At 40.7% G+C, this 24,881-nt stretch overlaps 1 protein-coding gene across 1 annotated transcript; it reads left to right on the forward strand.

Moving 5' to 3' along the window:
* The first annotated feature begins 17 nt into the window (after positions 1 to 17).
* Positions 18 to 23,351, forward strand: hspa14 (heat shock protein 14). The gene is made up of 14 exons (XM_041203479.1): positions 18 to 137; positions 6,260 to 6,340; positions 6,421 to 6,503; positions 9,726 to 9,774; positions 10,842 to 10,947; positions 12,156 to 12,246; positions 12,533 to 12,637; positions 13,113 to 13,274; positions 13,376 to 13,531; positions 14,724 to 14,826; positions 16,857 to 17,072; positions 17,635 to 17,808; positions 19,851 to 19,921; positions 22,566 to 23,351. The coding sequence occupies exons 1-14, from the start codon at positions 81 to 83 to the stop codon at positions 22,642 to 22,644; spliced, it is 1,533 nt and encodes a 510-aa protein (XP_041059413.1). The 5' UTR covers positions 18 to 80; the 3' UTR covers positions 22,645 to 23,351.
* The last annotated feature ends 1,530 nt before the right edge of the window (positions 23,352 to 24,881 follow it).

Genomic DNA, 24,881 nt, shown 5'->3' on the forward strand with positions numbered 1-24,881 from the left:
CCTGCTTCCATCCGTCACGCCCATTGGTCGGGTCCCGAGCGCCTTCCCGGCGTTCGCGGCGGTTTCTCCTGGTTACCGCGATGGCGGCGATCGGAGTTCACATCGGGGGCACGTGCAGCTGTGTGGCCGTTTACAAGGTCGGGGAGGCCGGGCTGTGGGGAGAGAGATAGAGAGAGAGAGAGAGACAGGGGAGGCCGGTGCTGGGTTCACAGCGGCTGGGATCTTTCCCGGGGTGGCCTCGCTGCCCGTTGTCAGGGAGCCTGGTTAATTCAATCTCTACCCGTTGTGGCCGGTGCTGCCCATTGGCCGTAGCCACTAATGTCCTGCACGATGTCTGGAGGATGTTTGCTGGCACTGGGTGGGGGGGTGGGTTGGGGTGGGGTGGTGGGGGTGGTGGTTGGGGGGGTGGTGGGGGTGGTGTGGGGTGGGGGGGTTGAGGGGGTTGGGGTGGGGGGGTTGGGAGGGGAGTGGGTTGGGGTGGGGGGGTTGAGGGGGTTGGGGTGGGGGGGATTGGGTTGGGGTGGGGGGGTTGAGGGGGTTGAGGTGGGGGGGGTTGGGAGGGGAGTGGGTTGGGGTGGGGGGGGGTTGGGAGGGGAGTGGGTTGGGGTTTGGGGGGGTTGGGAGGGGAGTGGGTTGGGGTGGGGGGGTTGAGGGGGTTGGGGTGGGAGGGGATTGGGTTGGGGTGGGGGGGTTGAGGTGGGGGGGGTTGGGAGGGGAGTGGGTTGGGGTGGGGGGGGTTGGGGGGGGAGTGGGTTGGGGTTTGGGGGGGTTGGGAGGGGAGTGGGTTGGGGTTTGGGGGGGTTGGGAGGGGAGTGGGTTGGGGTTTGGGGGGGTTGAGGGGGTTGGGGTGGGGGGGGTTGGGAGGGGAGTGGTTTGGGGTGGGGGGGGTTGAGGGGTGTGGGTGGGGGGTTGGGGGAGGCTCAGTGATGGGGTTACGTTGCAAGGGCAGTGGGTAGTTCCCCTGAGGAAGGGGGGTAGGGGAATAGGAAGAGGATGGCAATTTTGAAAGGTAAGGGAACGGTACACAAGCAAAGGAAACACTTGCACTGTCAGCTAACGTGGAGGCTGGTCAGCAGTTTGGGTGTAGTGGGGTCATCAAGGGATCAGGAGATGGGTTTCATGGGCTAGATGAGTTCAGAAAGGATCAAGTCTAGGGCCGGGGATGGGGGGAAACTGGGATGTTTGGTTTAGTGGGAAAGTGGGGTAGCACTGAGAGGCAACTGAGTAGATAAGTGACAAATTAGCCCCTAGGCATTGCACTGAAATCTGCTCAAATCTGGGAGTGGGACTTGGACCTCGTGTGGAGTGGTGACAGTGCTACTGTGAATCAAGCTAACACGTTTTAATTTTTTGGCAACCATAAGGGCCTTCATAATTGTGATTTGATTTTTTAAAATCTGCATTTGTAGCTTGTCATTCTTATTTGCATCAGATGTTGAACTGCTTCTGGTGTTAATTATGCTAACAGCTTGTGTTCCATTTGTTAGAAAGTATCTCTAGATAAAAGATATTAAAAGTAGGTATTCAATTTTCTATCAATATTAGGGCAGGGCACTTTTAAAAAGTGAATTTTACATATCTGAGAGTATGTTTCAGAGAAATATAGCTTTTTTTCAAAAGTGAAATACTGCACATGCTGGCAGCTTTTAAAATGCTGAAAATACTCGGGGCAGGCAGCATCTGTTGAGAGAGAAACAGAATTAACATTTCAGGTTGATAAACTTGCACCAGAACTGGAAAAAGTTAGGAAAGTAACTGGTTTTAAGCAAGTACAGAGGCAGAGGAAAGGAAGACTGTGATAAAGTAGGAGGCAGGAAAGTGTAAATGACAAAAGGGATAATGGTGCAAAGCAAAACAGAATGGTAATCTGAAATTGCTGAACTCAGTGTCCAGTGCAGAAGGCTATAAAGTGCTTAATCAAAAGATGTTCCTCGGGCTTCCATTGAGCTTTAGGAGGCCAAGGACTGAGAGAGTCAGGGTGGGACTAAGGTGGAGAATTAAAATGGCAGGTGACCAAGTGCTCATGGCTGTGTTTGTGGATTGACTGGAGGTGTACAGCAAAACAATCAGCGATCTGTGATTGATCATCTCAATGTAAAGGAGATGACACTGTGAGTAACTTATACAGTGTGCTAAATTGAAAAAAGTACCAGTAAATCACTGTTTTACCTGGAAGGAGTTTTTAGGCCCTGTGGTGTGTTGGGGGCAGGGGGATGTGGAGAACTTGAAGGGCAGTTGCTGTGTGAAAGGGAGGGTGAGATAGAGGACATGATCCTTCTGAATACTGGGAGGGTTGGGAAATTTATGTTTGGTATTGGCATCGTGCTGGAGATGGCAGAAATGGCAGTGAATGATCCACTAAATTTGAAGGATGGTGGGTTGGAAGGTGAGGGCAATAGGAACCTTCTCTCGGGAGGTATGAGAGCAAAAGTGCAGGAAATAGAATGGACATGGTTGAGGGCAGTGTCAACTATCTTGGAGGGAATCCTCAGTTGAAGGAAAGGGAAGATCTGAAGGAAGCATTAGTTATAGAAGGCTGCATTCTTGGAACAGATGCGATGGAAAGGGAAAGATTGGGAGAATAGAATAAAATTCTTGGTTGAAGCTGGTTGGGAGGAATTTTAGACAAGGTAATTTTGAGTTTGGGCACCTTTTCTTGCCTCTGTACGTAAACCCTGTTCCATACTTTTCTCCCAGCTATCATGAAAGATCATCGACCTGAAATGTTAATGCTGCTTCTGTCCCCACAGGTGCTGCCTGACCTGCTGAGTATTTCCAATATTTTCTATATCTTGAGATTGCATGATGTTTTAAGTTATCAAACAGTTTTTAAATATCTCAGAATTCATCTAAAATGTTTTTTAAGTTGTTACGGTGAAGAATATTAGTGCTGGGTTGTGGAGTACATTCCCAGAATCCTATTTCATAGCCAATTCATGCACTCTTGGGTCCAGAAAGTGCACAGCTATAACACATCCCTCCCAAACTAGAACAAATAGTTTTCCCTGGCAATCCAATGGCATAATTAATGAAGCTGTTGGTTTGAACTTTGGCCTCTTGTTTCCAAAAAACTAGTTTCTTTTATGTGGAACTTTTATAATCTGCAGAGAGTGGAGATTCCCATGTCCGTCGTTCCAGGTAGTGGTGATCTGGCTAAGGACAGGTTCTCTACTTCTTTCTCCACATCTTGTGGTCTTGCACTTCCCTTTTCAGTTGTTCATCAGAGCCTCCGATTTTCAATTTCAAGTTGCCTTACATCATCATTATTCTCTTTCTCCCTATTGGTCTACATCCCTCTAATCTGCCTTCACTCACCCCCTGCAGCAAGTTCTCATACTTTAGAAAATGGCCAATCCAACCTTGTTGTCTTTTCTTGATGCTATTCGCTAACCATCTTTCCTCCTCCACCTTGCTGAGAACTTCTTCATTGCTTTTGTGTCCTCTCCAACTTAACCACTCTGTCCTTCTCCAGAACCTCACTTCACAACTTTCTAGTCTTTGGGTGTCTGCTTTTCTTCAGTTCCACGTTTCAGCCCCATACAATAAGACACTCCAAATCACAGTCTTGATAATCCTTTTCTTAAGATCTCTACTCATTCTATGCTGAACAATTTTTTATGTTTTGAGAAAGCATTCTTTACCATTGCTATTCTAGTTGTGATTTCTTTCTGGCTGTAACCATCTTCTGACAAGATGCTTCCCAGGTACTTAAACTGTGATTCCAGCTGTTGACCATTTATTTTGACCTTGGCTTTCCCATCATTATTTCTTCCAATTTTCATGTTTTACATTAATTTTCATTCTGTCAACTTTCACCACTTCATTCATTTTATCCATTAGATCTTCTGCTGTGCAGCCACTAGAGCCTGGTCATCTGCAAAGTTCTCGACATTCACCAATTGACCTTCTACTTCAACTCTTTTCTGTACCTTATCTAGTGCTTCTTTTAATCATGGCTTCTGCATTGATGTTAAAGAACAATGGTGATTGTAGACAGCTGCGATTACTAAATACCGTCCAGATTGTAGCAATCTGCCCCATGTCCAGAGCTACACTTATTCTTTTATTTCTTTTATCTCTCCAATCAATTTGGATTATCTTTGTCACTTTCAACAGCTTTTGCGAGTTCACCAAGCTTTTTCAAACTCCACAAAGCAAGTCCACGTTTCTTCCCACCCAGCCCCAGTACTCAATCTGGAAAATCCCCGTATCTGGCACACGTCCAGTCCCGAGCTTCCTGGATGCAGGGTCCGGTACCTGTATTCGCCATCTTCTTCAATGGGGCCTTAGTTTTCCTCAAACTTTTCCAGCCATTCTCCTTTGGTGTACATCTTGCACAAGTTAACCAATTTTTTTCTTTCTCTCCCTGTCTCAGTCTTTATTATTATGCAATGGTTCTATCGCATTCTTCTGTTTCTCCTGTCCTTTTACTTTATAGCTCTAAACATTTCTCACTCTAGAAGATCCGGTCCTAAATCATCCTGTGAAATGTCGTTGTCTTTCCCAGGTTCTAGTTCTGTTGGCTTACCATCTTGTCATACAGGTCTTCGATTTACTCTTTCCATCTATTCTTTACTTTGGGTTCTGTAAGCAGAATATCATCTTGACTATCTTTGTGTTAGTTCATTTCTCCTTCCTCTAGTCACCTCCTTTATTTTCTCATAGAAAATCAGTCCAGGTTGGATTTATAATATGTCATAGCATATTAGAAATTTCACCAGCCCATTGCACCATAGTTTTCAAATGAAAGAAAGACTTTATATGCATTTAGACTTTAAAAAGACTTTAAATACATTTAAATAGCATCTTTCACAATCATAGGATGCCTCAATGCACTTTGCAATCAATGAATTACTTTTGAAGTGTATTCAGTTGTAACTATCTCTATTGAGGATTATATTAGGGGTTAAGAATGTAGAGTTTTGGTTTCAGTTTAAGGTAAATCGAGGGGTGCTTACTTTTGATTTGGTTTAGGATGCTTGTGTGTGTTTATAAACCATGCTTGATTTTTTGACCCAGCTGAGAGGCTTTTAGATGCAAGAAAGCCTTCAGGTTCCTATAGAGAAAATTGCTGAAGGTGGAGCTATGCTCTGAAAGGAAAACTAGTGGATTTTGTTTATTTTTGTTTAGGGATAAAAGTGTAAGAGAAGCAGACCTGTTGTGTTTAACAAGAGAACTCAGTTCTCTATGTTTAGAGAGGAAAAGAGGGAGCTCTAGAGACCAATTAGCTCTAAAGAGAGGAGGAGTCCAGCTACGGAATAGACGCCAAGGGAGTGCCTGTGTGTCTGGTGGGTCGTGGCGTGTGACTGCCAGCGAAGCCTATACTTGGACCAGGAGGTTGTATTGATAGGGATGTACCTTAGAGCTGAGCTGTGACCTGTGCAGCCAGATGCAGAGAAAGAGGCAGTTGCCTCCCAGACTATGCATATGTTTAAAAACCTATCGGAGTGAAAGCCACAGTAAAACAGTTAAACTGGGCTAGGTCTGTTGGATTGAGTTTAAAGTAGTAACTCATTGTTTAGAGTCATTATCTTATTTTCTTGGTGTACCTATTTAGTTATTATTGCTTGTTTGTTTTGTCCAAGTTTGTATAGTAAAGATTCTTTTGATGTTTCAATTTCATCTTGGAGCCCTGCTGCTTATTTCCTTACCTTTTGTTCTTCCACACATTGTTATTTAAATGATTTTGGCCTACCAAGCCAGATCCTAACAAGTGTCAGGCTTGTCCAATATTCTCATAACTGGGATCATAACAAGTCACTGTCATAATATTAAAAATGCGACAGCAATTTTCACACAGCAGGCTCTAACAAACAAAAATGTGATAATGGCTGGGTAGTTGGTTTTGTGATGTTGATTGAGGGACAAATCTTGGCCAGAACACTGGGGAGAATTCCTTGCTTTTCTTCAAAATAGTGGCACAAGATTTTTTACTTCTACCTGAGAGGCAGACATCTCATCTGAAAAGGACGCTTCTGACAGTGCAGCATTCCCCTCCAGTATCGCACTGGATTGTTAACCTCAAAATTTGTGCTGGAGTGGAGCTGGAACCTACAACTTTCTGTCTCAAAGGCCAGAACGCCACTAACTGAGCCATGGCTGGCGCAAAAATGTTAAAAGTTGGTTTGATAATCCACTGCACCGTCCAGTTAGTTAGATATTCTTTGAATACAGTTTTGTTCACAGCTTGTAGCAAGTAGTAACGATGTTTTTAATGTATTTTTCCTGTAATGTGAAACTTGAATTCATTTCCACCTAGGATGGACGAGCAGATGTTGTAGCAAATGATGCCGGTGACCGTGTTACCCCAGCAGTTATTGCTTATAGAGAAAATGAGAAGGTAATTGGAACCATTTTATATCTTTGACATTGTACACATCGTTGAATTATGAGAGTCTCATTATTTGCTTTATTTATTAGATTGTTGGCTTGGCAGCAAAACAAGGTAGAATCAGAAATGCTTCAAACACTATTGTGAAAGTGAAACAGATTCTTGGCAGACGGTAAGTGTTGAAATCTTTGCAACCAGTCCTATGTAAATGTATCTTTACTTGCCTCAGTAGAAGTGCTGTTCAGATGTTTGTTCCCCAAGTTGTACTGGGGGAGATATCAAATATTTGATCATTTTGAACGCAATTTATAGTAAAATGCAAGGATTGTACATTGTGCTTTTTCTAAGGAGGTTATTTTTGTTTGTAATGAGGCGGTGTTTCAGTGAATATGAAGATAATGTTTAATTGATTGCAATTTTATAAATATTTTGTGCAAAATCTTTCACTTTGGAATGCAATTCTATAATTTTTCACCAAAACCATTGATATTTGCACAATTGAATTCAAAGTCTGTTTCGGAATTCTCAAACCTTTGTAAGAATTCCAGTAATTTATATTTGGATGCGTGTTCACGTAACAACCCCAACTAAATTACCAGAAAATTTTTACACAGCATAACTAAGCTGCATTAATTTTTAACTTTTTTTGCAATTATCTTCAATTCTTCAGAGGGCTTGTGGCACCTGGGGCACCCGTATTAGTACTGGAGGAAGTTATACAGTGGGGATGGACTGCATCGGAACCTGATCGGGCTCAAACTTAAGGCAGAAAGTATCAGTAGGACAGGAGAAAGGATTTTAAAATGAATAATAGTGGGGGAAGATGGAATAGGTGGAAACATTCTTAACCTAAAGATAAGAAAAAAGAGAGATTAAGCTCAAAGGACAAACTAGAAGGAGTGATAAAAGTAAGATGTTCCAGGAATAGAGAAGATCACGAAAAGTAGTAAAATACCTGCTTTAAAATAAAGCAAGTGTGATGAAAAATTAGAATCTATTGCCTGTATAGCAATGACAAAAAGTGTGATAAATCTAGAACAAAAACAGAATTACCTGGCAAAACTCAGCAGGTCTGGCAGCATCGGTGGAGAAGAAAAGAGTTGACGTTTCGAGTCCTCGTGACCCTTCGACAGAACTAGGTGAATCCAAGGAGAGGGATGAAATATAAGCTGGTTTAAGGTGTGTGTGTGTGTGTGTGTGTGTGTGTGTGTGTGTGTGTGTGTGTAAGAAAGAAGTGGAGGGGGGGGTGTGGTTGTAGGGACAAGCAAGCAGTGATAGAAGCAGATCATCAAAAGATGTCACACAAAAGAACACAGAGGTGTTGAAGTTGGTGATATATATCTAAACGAATGTGCTAATTAAGAATGGATGGTAGACCACTCAAGGTATACCTTTAGTGGGGGTGGGGGGGAGCAGAAAAGATTTAAAAATATTTAAAAATAATGGAAATAGATGGGAAAAGAAAAATCTATATAATTTATTGGAAAAAACAAAAGGAAGGGGGAAGAAACGGAAAGGGAGTGGGGATGGAGGAGGGAGTTCAGGACCTAAAGCTGTTGAATTCAATATTCAGTCCAGAAGGCTGTAAAGTGCCTAGTCAGAAGATGAGGTGTTGTTCCTCTAGTTTGCGTGGGCTTCACTGGAACAATGCAGCAAGCCAAGGACAGACATGTGGGCAAGAGAGCAGGGTGGAGTGTTAAAATGGCAAGCGACAGGGAGGTTTGGGTCATTCTTGCGGACAGACCGCAGGTGTTCTGCAAAGCGGTCACCCAGTTTACGTTTGGTCTCCAATGTAGAGGAGACCACATTGGGAGCAACGAATGCAGTAGACTAAGTTGGGGGAAATGCAAGTGAAATGCTGCTTCACTTGAAAGGAGTGTTTGGGCCCTTGGACTGTGAGGAGAGAGGAAGTGAAGGGGCAAGTGTTACATCTTTTGCGTGGGCATGGGGTGGTGCCATAGGTGGGCCTAGAGGAGTAGGGGGTGATGGAGGAGTGGACCATGGTGTCCCGGAGGGAATGATCCCTATGGAATGCCGACAGGGGGAGTGAAGGGAAGATGTGTTTGGTGGTGGCATCATGCTGGAGTTGGCGGAGGATGATCCTTTGAATGTGGAGGCTGGTGGGGTGATAAGGACAAGGGGGACCCTATCATGTTTCTGGGAGGGAGGAGAAGGCATGAGGGCGGATGCGCGGGAGATGGGCCGGACACGGTTGAGGGCCCTGTCAACGACTGTGGGTGGAAAACCTCGGTTAAGGAAGAAGGAGGACATGTCAGAGGAACTGTTTTTGAAGGTAGCATCATCAGAACAGATGCGACGGAGGCGAAGGAACTGTGAGAATGAGATGGAGTCCTTACAGGAAGTGGGGTGTGAGGAGCTGTAGTCGAGGTAGCTGTGGGAGTCGGTAGGCTTGTAATGGATATTGGTGGACAGTCTATCACCAGAGATTGAGACAGCGAGGTCAAGGAAGGGAAGCGAAGTGTCAGAGATGGACCACGTGAAAGTGGTGGAGGGGTGGAGATTGGAAGCAAAATTAATAAATTTTTCCAAGTCCCGACGAGAGCATGAAGCAGCACCGAAGTAATCATCGATGTACCAGAGAAAGAGTTGTGGAACCCGGCCCCCTTCCACAACTCTGTTCTTTTGTCTGTGACATCTTTTGATGATCTGCTTCTATTACTGCTTGATTGTCCCTACAACCACATCACCCCCCTCCACTCTCCTCTCCCACCCCACCCCACCCCACCCCACACGCACACGCACACGGACACACACACACATATACACCTTAAACCAGCTTATATTTCACCCCTTCCTTGGATTCACCTAGTTCTGTTGAAGGGTCATGAGGACTCGAAACGTCAACTCTTTTCTTCTCCGCTGATGCTGCCAGACCTGCTGAGTTTTTCCAGGTAATTCTGTTTTTGTTTTGGATTTCCAGCATCCGCAGTTCTTTGTTTTTAATCTGTGTGATAAATTTAGTGTAGGTTTGGTGTTGGGACAGTGGAAATACTTTAGGTAAATCTAAGGAACAGGAAAGACTTGAAGTCTTTGCTGGAAGTTGTCTACAGATCTAACAGTGGTAATGCAGCGAGGGATGTAAAGTAGAGAACTTGGGGTGAGATTTTGTTTCATTCCTGATACATGGCCTGGTTTATGTTTTTAGTCCAGCACAGGATTCCTACCAGTTAGAAGGCCACACAAGTGGGCAGAAATCTAATAAAAATAAATTATTTGTCTCTCTGGTAGATGTTTTATATACATGTTGTAATCCGGGCACATGTAATAACAGCAATTTTGAAAGAGCGCAAGTATTTTGCAATTTTATACATTTATGTTCTTTTAATTAAATTTTGTCCTTCCATTTTCAAAGTTGTTTCTAACTTTTTGCTAGTTTTGATGATCCTCAAGTTCAGAAGCATGTGGCTGAAAGTAAATGTTCTGTAAGTATTGACATAAAGATGGCTATGGCCTGTTTTAGGAAGTTATTTGCACGCTCTTTTAAGCTCGTTTTCTTAAAAGCAAAACCTGAAAATCATTGTAACTTGGTACTAGAACACTGGCTAATTGTTCTTCATTCTTGTCATTCAGCTAGAACGCTGATGAAGAGAGATCATCAATGTGAGTGCAAAAATGCACTTCTAAGATTAACCTGCTCATGAAAACAAACACCTTGATAACATCTAACACCAAAGCTTTGAAAGATGTTTTTCTTGCCTTACTATTGAGTGCTGTAAAAATAAATAAATAAATAGTTACAGGACAGCAGTGAGGTACTATAACTTAACTTCTGGAAAGCTGTTATAAATTTTTTTAGTGGCTTGTTGAAAATATATCTTGGCCAGGAAAAGGTGGCCTTGAATATGTCGGAAATGAAAAAGCATACAGCATTGTTTTATAAAAATGGAAAATGCTGGAATTTACTCATCAGGTCAGGCAGCATCTGTGGAGAGAGAGAGAAACCAAGTTAACGTTTCAGTTGTGTGACTTTTCAACAGAATAAATGAGCGCTTTGCTTTAAGGAAGACAAAACAAGCAGTAGTAATAAGGAAAAAATGAGAGCATTCACTGTTTAGACCACAGCTAGGCTAGAGTCTTGGTAGGTTCACACTGCAGGGGATTTGGCTTTCTCCTTGCAGCACTAAACAGTAGCTTTAGAGCAGTTATACTCGAATGGAAACATTCTGCTTTTTTAATGATTGCATTAAATGTGATACTTTGAGAAAAGCTTGCAATAACAGGAAATACATGCATAAGTCGCCTGCCAGTGACGACCTTATTAACAAGTTTTTTTTACACCAGTACCTTATCCAAAGGGAAGAGTGAAGGACCAGTCGAGCTTATTTTGTAGTCTGCGAAACGTACAGGATTTATCATGGAATATCACCCCTTTCGAGCTCTGTGCAACACAATGTTTACGGTTCACAGCTGTTGCAATCGTTTTGTTGCTTAGAATTAATTGTGTTGTGATTGGGGTCAAGCTGAGTTGTCTTTTTAAATGTTTAAACAGGTTATTGATAAGGATGGCAAACCTAGATACGAGATTGATACTGGGGAAGAGGTCAGGATTGTCCCTCCAGAAGAAGTAATGAAGTTGATTTTTGAGAAAATGAAGGGTGAGTGTAACTGTTTTCGGAGGGAAATTTGCGCCCTAAAATTTGATTTATATTCAAAAATGAACAGGCTTCGGTGGGAGATGTAATTTTGGATTGAATCAGGGATCTACTTTGGCCATCTAGGAGTTTACATTGAGGAGTAGTGGGGCACTTTACCATATCCTGGAATTCCCTATCAGAGCACGAAAGTGGGCGCATCATCACCACCACAAGGACTGCAGTGGTTCGTGGAAGTGACTCAAAGCAAATGAGGATGGGAAATATCTGCATCCTTGCAAGCATTGCTCAGGTCCGGAGAATAAAAAGAAAATAAAACGCCCAAAATGCAGAAATCTAAACTGTTTTGAAGGGGAACAGTGATGATAGCATTACAGTGAACATTCTAAAAGCTTTTGATCCTGTGATTCCCGTCCCTGCATTCTAAATGACTGAATTAGTCTGGCAGAGTTTGTTGCGGGGGGGAGTTGTGAAAAATGGTGTATCGTTGTCCATGTGACATTATCAAAGTTAATGGACAAAAAATCAAGCAGGTTCAGGTACATTGATCTCTACATCCTACATTCTCCAATCATGTAAAACAAGATTTATACTTATATTAAGGGGGGGAGGCGGGACTTGCGTTCCTATAGCATCAGTCACAACCGTGCGATGTCCCAAAGCACTTTACAGCCAATGAAGTGGTTTTGAATTGTCGTCATTGTTGTATTGTAGGAAAAGCGGCAGCCAGTTTGCACACAGCAAGCTCCCACAAACAGCAATGTGATATTGGCCAAATTATCTGTTTTTGTGATGTTGATTAAGGGATGAACATTGATAAGGACATGAGGGATAACTTCCTTGCTTTTTGAAATAGTGTCATGGGATCTTTTGCATTCACCTCGGTTTAAAGTTTCATTTGAAAGACAGGGTCTTCAACACTTCACTGGAGCGTTAGCCTAGATTTTTGCGCTCAAGCCCTGGTTTGAGGCTTGAACTCTCAACTTTCTGTCTCAGGTGAGCCTGCTACCAAGTGAGCCATAGCAGATATTCGTATTCAAGGCTGGAGTAAAGGTATATAAACAGAGGATGAAACCTGTGGTAGCCAGCGTGATGGTAATTGTGGGGTGCAAGGTTAATCTTGGATATGTTTTGAGATTAAATAACTTAGTTTTCCACTATTTTAAGTTTTAATTTCTGTTGCTAAATTGAATTTATTTTTGTATTAACAGAAACAGCGCAATCAGCATTGGGCTCTGACGTAAATGATGTTGTCATAACTGTCCCACTGGACTTTGGGAAGAACCAGAAAAATGTGCTAAGGTAAGCTAAGTAAAACCTTCCTAAATCTATCCAATTGCAAAAGTTCAAACTGATCCACCTACTTTTCATTGGTCTGTGCATTTAAACACTTGGCACCTTTTTGTCAGTTCACATCTTTACATTTCATTCATTTTTGATTGTGTGACATTCTTCCAAGTTAAATTAGTGTTTTATTTTCTCCTTGTGTACTCCAGTTAATAGCTGGCTAACCATAAATTTTCATCGCTGAAACATCTGTGTCAGAATATTTACTATGTGGCTGTTTGGTATGTTATACTCTGTGTAGGCAGGCAGCCCAGGCATCTGGTTTCAACGTGTTGCGATTGATTCATGAACCAGCAGCAGCTCTTCTTGCCTTTGGAGTTGGACAGGAGGCACCTGCTGAGAAAAGGTAGTTTATTTTAGTATTTTAATGGTTGAAACAGTGAGTATGATGGTGCAAAAATTTGAAATTTGCCTTGTATAAGCTGTACCTGTGTGATCAATAGTTCAGTAGAATGTCATGGAACCTTTATATCTAGTTGTGGTTATATAAATATTTGCATATAATAAATTTGTTCCAGTCTTGTGAATTGAGATGGGACTTTAAGAACAAGGAGTGTTTTTATAAATTGAAAATCTTACTAGATGATTCATGCACAAATCAAATCTGCTGATTGGGCCTAATAGAGTTGTTCTGTTTAACCTCATTTATAGTATCTCGTTCATTTTCATAGCTCAAAGCAATGCTATCTGCACTCAATATTGCTGATTAAACCCTGCTTAATGTGGGTTTCAGTTGTGTAAACGTGTTTTGAGCAAGCTAAGCAGTGAAATTTGACAGTTTTTGTTTCGTATAATTTTATTTTTTTTCTATCCATTTATAGTAATGCACTGGTTTACAAACTTGGTGGATCATCACTATCTGTTGCAATAGTAGAGGTAAATAGTGGCATGTACAGAGTCCTTGCCTCTCATACTGATGACAGCATAGGAGGAGAGTGTTTCACAGAAGCCTTGGCACAGTATTTAGCTTCAGAATTTCAGAGGTAAGAGCTTGCACAGTAGAAATACAGAACATGTTGGATCACCTTCAATACTTGCTCCATTTCTGCCAGAATAAAATTGTAAACCTTTTTTTTTATAATAGATTGTTTAGACACGATATAAAGAGCAACGCGAGAGCCATGATGAAGCTTATTAATAGTGCTGAAGTTGCTAAGCATACATTATCAACTTTGGGAAGTTCAAATTGTTTTGTAGATTCACTTCATGAAGGCTTAGACTTCGATTGCAGTGTGTCCAGGTATGTATATCGTTAGTTGTATGAAGCCAAGAGATGTGTTGGTGTTGAATCTTAGCTACGGCTATAGCATTAGGTCTCTATCTAAAGTCTGGCTTCTAGCCTTTTGGCATCAGACACAGAGACAAAGGGATGAATGACCACCTCCTCTCTCACTCTATGCTACTATATTCAAATTCCATTTCCCTTGGTGCCTGTATTTTCTAGTTACATATTTCCTAGGATTACCTCCATTTTGAGGTAGTGAGAAAAAAGGGTCCACTTTATTGAGCTAGCTGGAGTAGTCTGTGCCTCAGTTTCCAAATCCGCTATCAGCAGTAAAGCCTGCTGCAACGATTATTCTTCCCACCACTGACCATGCCGGGATGAATCTTCTGGATTCCTTGGATAGCTACAGGATGTGTTTCTTCGACTAGGGAGCGCCTTCCCTCCCGCATACTGCTTCAGTAGCTTGCGGAGAACTCGTAGCTTCTTTTCTCTGCTGACCACACTAACTACAGTCCTTCTCGTCTATCTCTTTTTCTCCCTCTTTCTTTTCTGCCCCAAAAGCCTGGAGACTGAAAGTCCATTCACTGTCAGCAACTTGCCTTTGTTTCCAGGTGTGAGAAGTTTGCAGCTTATTCAGCAAGTCTTTTGGCTCTTGTCTCCGTAGTAACCAAGCCGCCCAGGCTTGTTGGGCAGAATTCAAATAAGGTCACAGGACCCTCCCTCACGACTGCATTTTACCTTAAACAGATTGTTTAAAACAACAATCTTTTAAAACTTGGCAATCATAAGAAACCCCCCTGGTTATTGACCGCTCTGCCATGGGAAATAGGTCCTTCCTATGTACTCCAGGTGGGCCCTCATAATTTCAACTCCTCCCTCGGCCTGCCCTGTTCCATTGGGCCAGTAAAAGAAGATGGTGTTTTCTACCGTTAATTTTTGGCGTGAATATTGTTAGTTGTAGATTTTCTTATTGAAACAGTTTCAATATTTCCTCATTTTGTAACATGAAATCATTTTGGAACTGTTTTAATGGTTACCATTAACAAATTATGACCTTGAAATGGAAATCCAGTTAACATCGACTGTCTGATATATCAATTATTCCCTTCATGAGCAACAAATCCCGAAGCTATCTAATCCTCTAGAATTCAAAGTCTTTTGTGAAAAGTGGACTGTCTTTCTATTTAAGTGTGCATCTTATTTTTAGAGCAAGATTTGAATCTGTATGTTCTGCGTTGTTCAGTCAAAGTGTCCAACCTATTCAGAAGCTTGTGGAAGAAGCAGGACTTTCTGGAAGTGAAATATCAAAGGTTTGTGTACAGATGCTGAAATATAAATGTTGACCTAAACCTACGATTCTCAAAAAAAAAATTTTGTCTGTGGATCAGTTAAGCAGGGCAAAAAACCCCACTGACTGCTCCAACCTCACCTGTTTTCGCTTACCGCTGCAAAAAGAGAAATAATGGGAGCTTATGGAAATGATAAATATTTCATTGCCTTTTTGCTACTGAAGGTAATAAATTTGTTAGTTTTAAATTTTTTTATTTGTTCACAGGATTTGGGCGTCGCTGGCATATCATAAGTAAATTATTCATGCCAGAAACTGAAATATAGATGTTTCCATATAAGCATTAATATTACAAGGGAACAAGTTTATTTGAAACATTCTAATATGTTTTAAAATCATCATAATCTGATGAGAAGCAATAACATAAATCTTGCATATAAAACTACATTGTTGTTGCTTGCACTTATGACAATTCGTGCCATGCACATGGGAGCCAGTGTGGTTGCATTACATCACGGTGGATGTTAATGCTGTGAAATGGTGCACATTTCCAAAGTAAGCATTCTTTAACAACATAAAGCACACTCAATATAGCATAGAGTAGTTTCAGAGTAACTCTTACTTACTTTGCTCCAACAAATGGCAGAAGAAGCATCCCAATTGTCCCGGCACTCTGTTTTTCAATTACTTTGCCAGTTATTCTTGTGGCCTCTGTGACGTTGGTATTCAGGGTGGTTTTTGTTCAAGTGCAAGCCTTGACACTGTCAGCAGGTTATTTGATTGCAGGCAAAGCCATTCCAGTCTACTTCCCTATCTGTTAGCCTCAGCTTCATCAGTGAAAACTGGGAACACATTTTCAATGGGCGGGGGGGGGGTGGAAATAGCGATTGGGTCTCTGCTTATGTGTTACTCTGACCATGTAGTGGACAATCTATAAATGGCATACCCTTTCTCTTCCCTTCACACCTGTGCCACCCACATCCTATAAAATAATCTTTAAAAAAGGTGAGTTATAATGCCTCGTGTTTAAAAATAAAGTTCTGATCTATTCTTAAACCTCTTCATTTTAAGGCTAGACTTAATAATGACCCCTCCCTACTCAAAAATAGTTATGGTTAAACCTCATTTAAAACATAGAAATGTCTGTGTTTGCATGCTGCTGTTCTGATGTGGAGGCTTTACCTTTTTGTTGCATTGACAGGCAGCATTGCAGTATATTATGCATTGAATAATTTGTGCACAGATTGTTGAGAAAAGATTCTGGAGGAGTGGGAGATGTCGAGAGTTAGCTAATTAGATGCACCATCTCTGTTTAGCATTAACCTTTATAATGTCAGATGAAGTTGTTTAAGTATTGTCTTTATTTATTCAAATGTTTTGCTGGTTCAATTAGATTAAAGCTGATTTTCTGATTACAAACAGTCAGTTCAGCACACAATTATTTGACAATTGGGCAATTTTATCCCTATTTTTATGTTCTGATTTTGTTTGGGAAAGGCAGACAATTTTTTTATTTGTTCAATGGGATGTGGGTGTTGCTGGCTGGCCCAGCATTTATTACCCATCCCTAATTGCCCTTGTTCAGAGGGCATTTATGAGTCAACCACATTGCTGTGGGTCTGGAGTCACATGTGGGCCAGACCAGGTAAGGATGGCAGATTTCCTTCCCTAATGAACATTAGTGAACCAAATGGATTTTTATGACAATCAGCAATGATTTCATGGTCATCATCAGATTTTTATTGAATTCAAATTCCACCATCTGCTGTGGTGGGATTCAAACCCAGGTCCCCAGAGCATTGGCCTGGATCTCTGGATTACTAGTCCAGTGACAATACCACTCTGCCACCACCACCTCAGTCTGAGGCAGAATATTTGTCTCAAAAATTCAAGATCTATTAATGACAGTCTATTCTCCTTTAATTCTGTCCCATAATAAATCAGATGTTTCTGTGGAACTCCTGAGAACCAGAAACTTCACTTTATTTATTAGAATATGTTAGTCTGTTCTAATTCCTCAAGTGTTTAAGATATATTTTCTTTCCTTTTTAGGTTGTTCTTTGTGGGGGCTCTGCTCGCATTCCAAAATTGCAGCAGATGATTCGAGATCTGTTCCCAGATGTTGATTTGTTAAACTCCATCCCCTCAGATGAAGTGATAGCTGTTGGTGCAGCTATCGAGGCTGCGTTACTGTTGGGAAAGGAGAACAATTCATTAGAGGAAGTTTCTGTCATTGTGGAGTGCTCTGCACGAAACATTGTTGCTAAGGTATTAAAATCTGATTTCTGATTCTAGAAAAATAAAAATAATCTTACTTATCCAGATCATCTTGATATGTTTTCATCTGCAGTATCTAATTCTCTAAATCACATATTTGTGCAGCCTATAGCAGGCAATCAATGATTTACCATAGGCGTTTATTAAAACCAGTGCGTCATGGACTGTATTTACTCCAGTTGCCCGTTGATTTGTTAACTGTGCTACCACTCATGTTTAATTAACAGTAATGGAGATCTATGATATCTCTATTTCATCCAACGTGGGGCTTAATACTATGTAGAAGTGTCTGTTGCAAATTACTAAAATTCTGGCTTGTCAAAGTAGAATAAGATTGTGCTCAATGCTTTTATTAAGAATATTGTCCTGTATTGTTTTTGTGGGGAAGTTGAAAATTGTCCTCTCTACCTGTTAATAAAATATCAAGATGTAGAGATATTTTGCTTTGTAAGTTATTCTATTGTAGTGTCTTCGTTTATGCGGTAACATCGTCGTTGACGCTTTATTGGCAGTCCCTTGCATATTATTTTAGCCTATGATTTTTTTTTTATAGGAGAGTAATGAGTCCGGATCTGACACATACAAGGTAGTGTTTCCGTCAGGTACTCCACTACCAGCAAGAAAACACCATGCGTTTCAGGCACCAGGAAATGTTTCCTCTGTCTGCCTTGAGCTGTTTGAGTCTGGCGTTAAAGGATGTGAACAAGAAAGAAACAAATTGGCACAGGTCCGTTTTTGTTTTTCAGTCTTGACTGCAATAACGCTGTACCCCAGAGGCCTGTGGATGCTCAGTCGTTGAATATACTGTAGGCTGGGATAAAATTCTTGGAATGTAAGGGAATCTAGGAATATGGGGATTGGGCAAGAAAGTGAATTTAAGGTTGAAGATTAGCCATGATCTTATTGAATGGTGGAGCAGGCTTGAATAGACTAATCTGAAAATCTGTTTGCTTCCCTAAGTATAGAAATTGGAAGGGAGAGAGGAGATGGTAGAAAACTCTCAAAAGACTTTGTTTAAAAAATACCCTCTGTCTTGTGTTGAGTATACTTCCACACGTGCTGACAAGTCTCCTGAAGGGACCATTCTCCATGTATGACCCTAGGCAGCTAGCATTGGCAAACTGTTTGATTTTTGCATGGCATCATAACCAATCCTCACCTTGTCCTTATCCTTTAGTCGAACAAGAGCCATTGGATAGTGAGTGGAAGCACTGGCTGTTTGTTTATTTTACCCTTTACCAGTAACCATCAGGCCAGTTGGAATCCCCAAATGTTAAGCTCTGTGATGAGCTAAGTTAGAACTTGGGATTTTTCTGGTCTATGCCACACTAGGATGGTGGACTTACCCACTAAACCAGCAAAGGTTGCTGAGATGCATTTGTCAAGGGATTTTGGGAAGTTCGTGCTCTTTTCAATTTCCCCTCCCATCCCCCTGTGGGATAGGGGGCTTGCTCTAGAACCTGGTCATTACCCTGTATATAAAGCTGCCAGCAACAATACAAGTCTAACTGATATCAAGGTTAACAAAAAATGAAACTAACTTATTAATATTCAATAATTTGCTCAATTGATTAATTCCTCGCCATTATGTCTAATATAATGGTGATTTTTATTAATGAAAAATGGGTATATGATTTTGTTACACAGTGCAGGGAGAAAAGCTTCCACCATTGTTCAAGTACAAGGTTAACACTGAAGCTAAGTGAATTTTGGTGTGACTGTTGTAGCTATAACTCACATTAATAACATGACAGATGTATGGTTTTATGCCACCAGGGGATGCTAGTACAGTTTTGGAATGCTGTAGGTTTTGATCACTTTATTCCTGTCATTTCGTTGATCCAGTATTGGGCATCTGTGACCAACTTTGTTTCCATACGTAGTTTACTCATGTTTATTTTCTGTGATTTGCGATGTAGTGGTGAGTTCTTATTCTCAACTGGATCAGCAAAGGTGGGTGTGGAGTGAGGCTAAGGTGCTCTGTAAAGGAAATTGCAATCTGTTTGTCCAGTGAAGTATACACCCTGTGTGCAGGTCTTCTGCTTTACTTATTGCCATGTAATGATACATGTTAGAGAAAAACTTAAATAGAAGAAACCATACCTGGAGAAGCATTTTTTTTTAAATACATGTCCACTAAGTGGTCAAGACACCTTATTTCCAGATCCAGCTGAACTTCAGAAACCCCCCCCCAAAAAAACTTCAATCTTTTAAAACCAAGCTGGAAAAAAAAAGTATCAAAACATATTGGCATCAGAAAAATGTATTGATTAAAAAAAATCCATAATGCACAAAATAAGCAAATAGAGAGACTTTTAAAAGCACTTTAATTAGTAAATGTTATACAGTGGTGTCTGTGGATTTTATATTCTGTATATGTTTTGTTGAAGTTAATTCTGTCATTTTTATTTGACACATTATTGGAGAGTAGCTGTTTGGTACTTATGTTTTCCACCTTCCTTACCCAGCCAATATTTATTTCCATTACTATAATCCCCACTGTCCCGGGATATTAAAGAGGATGCAGCATAAAGAAAGGAAATCCAGGTGACTCTTGGCCATGTTTGTGTTCTGTGTTTGGTTTTACTGCTAGAACTAGATGTCAACCTTTGGAAGATCTTGAGATAAAATCAGATTTCGCCTTGGAAGTTGGATATAGAGAGCGAGGAGTGCAATGTGTATAATAGTTTTATTTTGATAAGATTAATGGTTAGAACACTCCATTCTACCCGCTTCATAGTTGTTGCTTCATTTTGTTTTATTGACCAGATTATTCTCAAAGATTTACAACTGAAGGAAGGCAGCAACCATGACATTTTATCTGTTCTCACCATGAAAAGGTATGTGTTTCAAAATTTATTTTCAGGGGGAATTGGGACTGATGTATGGGGATTTCCAAAGGTATGTTTTGATCTTTAACAGATGTTCCACAGCCATCAATTGCCTTTTGATATATTTTCTCTTTTTCCTTCCAGTCCCCAGGGTTTTTTTTTCATGTGCATAGCTAGTGACTGTTCAGAAGCATTCAAGTATGAAGTCTGAGCTTAATATTGTTTCTCTGACCACGACTGTACTCTTTACAGCCAGACTCTCTGTTCTGCAATTTAAGAAAAAGAACCTTTGCTAATTTAGTTTCTTGTTGCTTGCCCCTGTCTAGGTGCCATGTTCAGTTGTAGCTAAATGATGCCTGGGCTGAGAATTGCTGACTCAATACAGATCAGTGATTTTCCTGGTTACTATGATTAAATCTGCACCAGCCCTCAGACACTTGGCCACCTAGGCGTGCATTGACCTGAGAGAAATGGTCATGTGTGACTCAGTAGGGTAGATGCAGGAAGGATGCTTCCCCTTGCTTGGGCGTCTAGATCCAGGAAGCACAGTCTCAAAATAAAGGCAGTTCATTTAGGACTGAGATGAGGAGAAATTTCTTCACTGAGGGTGGTGAATATTTGAAATGCTCTGCACAAGAGGGCTGTAGAGGCTCAGTCATTGTGTATACTGAAGACAGAGATTGATAGATTTTTATACATTAAGGATATTAAGAGATATTGGGGTAGTGAGGCAGATAATCAGCCAAGATCAGAGCAGGCCTGAAGGGCCGAATGGCCTACTCCTGCTATTTCCTTTGAGATAATACTGTGACTGTTAAAAGTGAGTGAAAAGTGTGGAGTTGCTTTGAGAAAAAAATTTGAACTGAGTTCAAAGTGAGCTAATGCACCAAGTTTTAATGCAAAGATACACAATTGTATATGGCACACTTACCTCTTCCATCAATACAACTGAGTTCTAAATGACAAATGATGAAAATCATTAACTCGATTACTCGGCAGTGGAACAAGCTGAACTTGGCCCCAAGGTTGGAGTCTGTGTACCTACATACTATGGTGAATGGGATCAGCCCCTCTGTGTTTCAAAGAATAGAAAAGGAAGGTCATTTGTTTTGATGGCAGGATCACAAAGCTCACAAGTGCCTTGCAATGTTGTCAGTTTATCTGTAACTTGGATTGTTGGTTTTGGAATGACGTTCCAATGACATGGCATTCATCCATTTGAATGTTATAATGCATGAGCAACCTGAGGCCACTGTGCCAGTTCTCACACCACTTGGCACCACTAAACTGGAGTACCTGCGGAAGAAAAGCTCGTTAACTAACTGTTTAACTGAACAATAAAAGTGGCCAATTTAATGATTGCATAAAAATTTAATTGGAGGCATGTTTTGTTGAAGATAAATTTGAATTAAAGAAACCAATCTCAGTGTTGATGGAATTGACTTTGGTTTGAAACAGTCACAGCTCCAAGAGTTTGTCTCATTAAATGATCAAGAAATTGTTGGTCAGTAGAAATCTTTTAGCTACTTCCCCATCCATTGAGGGTCACAGTGATGGTGCATTTTTTGTCCAGATGCCAGAAGGAGATGGTCTTTTCCATGGCACAGTTCAGTTTCTAACTGGTTATTAATCAATTCAATCCATGTGCAGGGTTCATGATTAGGGCAAACATTGACTGGCATGTCTGTGCTCCTGTCACCTTGCTGCATAAAATGACAGATGAGTTATTTGGGCACTGCTCCAAGGCATTTATGCTTTCTCTTTAATCTTACTCTGCTTGTGACTTGAAAGAGTTAAATGACTGATCCAGTACGCGGTTAGTAACCTGTCATTGCATTGAACTCCTAATTTCTCACTAAGTGTATATTATTGTTATAAATGTATGTCTGTGGGTTATACAGAATACATTAAGCCCTATTTGCATATTTACCACATTTGCTGCTTCACTGAGCTATAATAAAGCAAGAAAACGAATGGCACAAAGAACTGAACCCTGTTCTCCTGTTCCTCTATTCAGCTCCATGAATAGGTTAATAACGCTGATTACATCTTTCAACAGAAGTAGGTCACTAATTCTTGCATCATAGTGGATGAGAAGGGCCTATTTACTTCAGCAGAGAGGTCAGTGACTAGGAGGCATAGATTTAAAGTGATTGGTAGAAAGATTAGGAGGGAGATGAGGAAACTTTTTTCAGAGTTCTGGGGGTCTGGAACTCTCTGCTTGAAAAAGTAGTACAAGCAGAAACCCTCAACTTGTTTCAGAGATGCCTGGATATGCACCTCAAGTGCTGTAACCTGCAGGGCTACAGATCAAATGGTGTAAAGTGGGATTAGGGCGACTTGTATTTTGGCCAGCACAGACAGGATGGGCTAAGTGGCCTCTTTCTGTGCTGTAAACTTTCTATCATCCAATTATAAACAGCCTTCAGAAAGAGTTTGATTTTTAAAGGCAAGCTGGCTTGAAATTAGCCTAAAATTAGTAAGTAGTCATAAAACTCATGTAAGTCTGCTAGATATAACCAGTTTCCTTCCACCTGTGACCATCATCATATCATCACAGCTCTGGTTCAGGTTGGTAACTGTCTGTCTGAATATTGAAAGTCAGCTTAATTTTCGAATTTGACACACATTCAATAACTTTTCTTCTTTAAAGGGATGGATCACTGCATGTCACTTGCACAGAACAAGGAACAGGAATTTCAGAGGCAGTCACCATAGATGCTGCATCATAGATAATTGATGAGGAAAGAACTATTGTAAGCTGAAGATCCATATTGTTGAAAGACCCGCCTTATTAAAACTACTACTCCAGACAAGCATTCATTTTCCTTGAGTAATAAGGAAATTCCACCAACTGTATAATGTGTTCCACCCTTGGGCCTGATTAAATGTTCATCTGTTTGTTTTTATTTTATCAAAGAAAATCTAGACTAAGGATTGAATATTGATCCTACTTTGAAAGCACTGATGCTGGCTTGATATTGTCTCTCAAACGAAAGCAAAATCCTGCAGCTGCTGGAAATACTCAGGTCAGGCAGTGTCCATGGGGAAAGTAACAGAGTTAACACTTCAGCTCATTGACTTTTTGTCTTGATATGGTTAACAAGCTTATCTTAACTGTTTATTGGCCTAAATATAAAATCAACCCTTTTTTTTTGAAGAAAAAATTGTTTTCTTTTTGAGTTCGGAAGTGTCTGAAATACTTTGGCAACCAAAAAATGATTATCCCAGGAATAAGTCCAAGGATCATGATATGTGAAGTGTTCAGACAAACTTGGCTATTCCTTTCATTCTCTTAATTAGAAATATGTCATGACATTTGAAAAAGATGAATATAGGATATGAAATATCTGAGTTTCTAACACTTTTAATGTTGTCTATACTGTATATTTTTGTTTCCATTATAGCTACATTAATAAACTGTACTTTGTAACTATCAGCCTCTGATACTTCTGGTATGGATTTGTAATACAGGTATAAATGCATTTGTATGTTTATGGTTATTTGGTAGCACAGAACTTGAGCATTGCTGAAAAAAATACTTTTTTTTTGTCTAAAGCTTTTCATCTTGCACTCATCAGAACAATTTGCAAGAATACCAAATGCAAAGGAACTGCTAGAGAGGAGCATGCTGATTAGCTGGCAAGTGGACTCTGATTGGCAGAGGTGTTGCCATGGTGAATGCACCAGTTGATGGTACAAGACCATTAACTGCCAAGCATCGTTTGGAATCTAAACCCATCTGGTTGACTAATGTCCTTTAGGAAAGAAATCTGCCATCTTTACCTGGTCTGGCCTGCATATGACTCTTAAATGCCCTAGCAAGCCACTCAGTTCAAGGGCAATTAGGAACCTGCAACAAATGCTGGCCTTGCCAGTGACACCTACATCTCATGGAAGAATGAAGTAAAAAAAGGATCTTGTGAATCAATTGAGCATCTGCTTCTGGTGTGTTGATAATAGAGCAGACCTTCATGGAGGTTTATTTATACAAAAATGAACTTCAGTCACAGCCAAGGATTGAATTGAGGGAAGTTTACAAGTTAAATATAAAAACCACACAAAATGATAGAACAGAGTGGAATAACATACTGATCATTAGTTCAAAGTTTAATATTTATTAGAGTTTGTATGGCATGTGCTATTCTTAAAACTTGTTTTGAATTCCGTAGCTGCTGAGAAATCTGTCTGCAGGTAACAAGTAGTGAAGTTTGGAGTTTGGCAGTGACCTCCCTAAAGAGTGGCAGAGTCGATCACATGTATTCTTAAGAATCTCCAGACTGCAATCTTGTAAGACATCTGAGTTACTGTGGTAATTTAGGGACATGAGTTACACTTTTCTGAACATTTTCAATTGCTATGCATTGCTGCTTTGTGATTCCGCTCAACCAGATAGGTGCCCTGTTTTCCAATGCAGGGCAAATAAAAGGTGTGAAAATGGTTACAAGATCATCATTTGAGGGAATGGTATTTCAGTTTTCAAAGCAACATAGGGCCAGTTGTGTTCTATCCTGTGATCGCCGCCAGCTGCAGAGAAGTTGACAGTGGCATTTGTCGCTTTAAATGTGTTGGTGACATGACTGTTATTGAAAAGCCTAGCATCTGCACTGAATTGCATGTGCTGGTATTCCTGATCCATAGAGAACAGAATGTGCCTTAACCCCGATAAGTGTGTGATTGTTGACATCTGCTTTGCACAAAACAAACCAGCCCCTCCCAGTCTATCACTCCCTGGCATCACATTCCATCATTAACACTGTCAAACTGCTGGGTGTTTTTGTTTATTCAATTTAAAATCTACCAGCTGCTGTGGTGGGATTTGAACCCATGTTCCAAGACAATTAGCCTGGACCTCAGGATTACTGGTCCAGTGACATTACCACTACACCACTGTCTGCCCCAGGGAAATCTAAAATGTTCTATTTGTTAGCTTGTTTAACAATACAACTGACATTATATACCCCATTTT

The sequence above is a fragment of the Carcharodon carcharias genome, chromosome 13, assembly GCF_017639515.1.
Source record: "Carcharodon carcharias isolate sCarCar2 chromosome 13, sCarCar2.pri, whole genome shotgun sequence".
NCBI classification, from domain to species: Eukaryota; Metazoa; Chordata; class Chondrichthyes; order Lamniformes; family Lamnidae; genus Carcharodon; species Carcharodon carcharias.

What these genes read in the sequence shown, in the direction of transcription:
- hspa14 (XM_041203479.1), top strand. Translation starts at nt 81, where the DNA reads ATGGCGGCGATCGGAGTTCACATCGGGGGCACGTGCAGCTGTGTGGCC. An exon ending in GAGGCACCTGCTGAGAAAAG is followed by an intron (nt 12,638 to 13,112) that starts GTAGTTTATTTT and finishes ATCCATTTATAG; the next exon opens with TAATGCACTGGTTTACAAAC. An exon ending in TTCGATTGCAGTGTGTCCAG is followed by an intron (nt 13,532 to 14,723) that starts GTATGTATATCG and finishes TCTTATTTTTAG; the next exon opens with AGCAAGATTTGAATCTGTAT.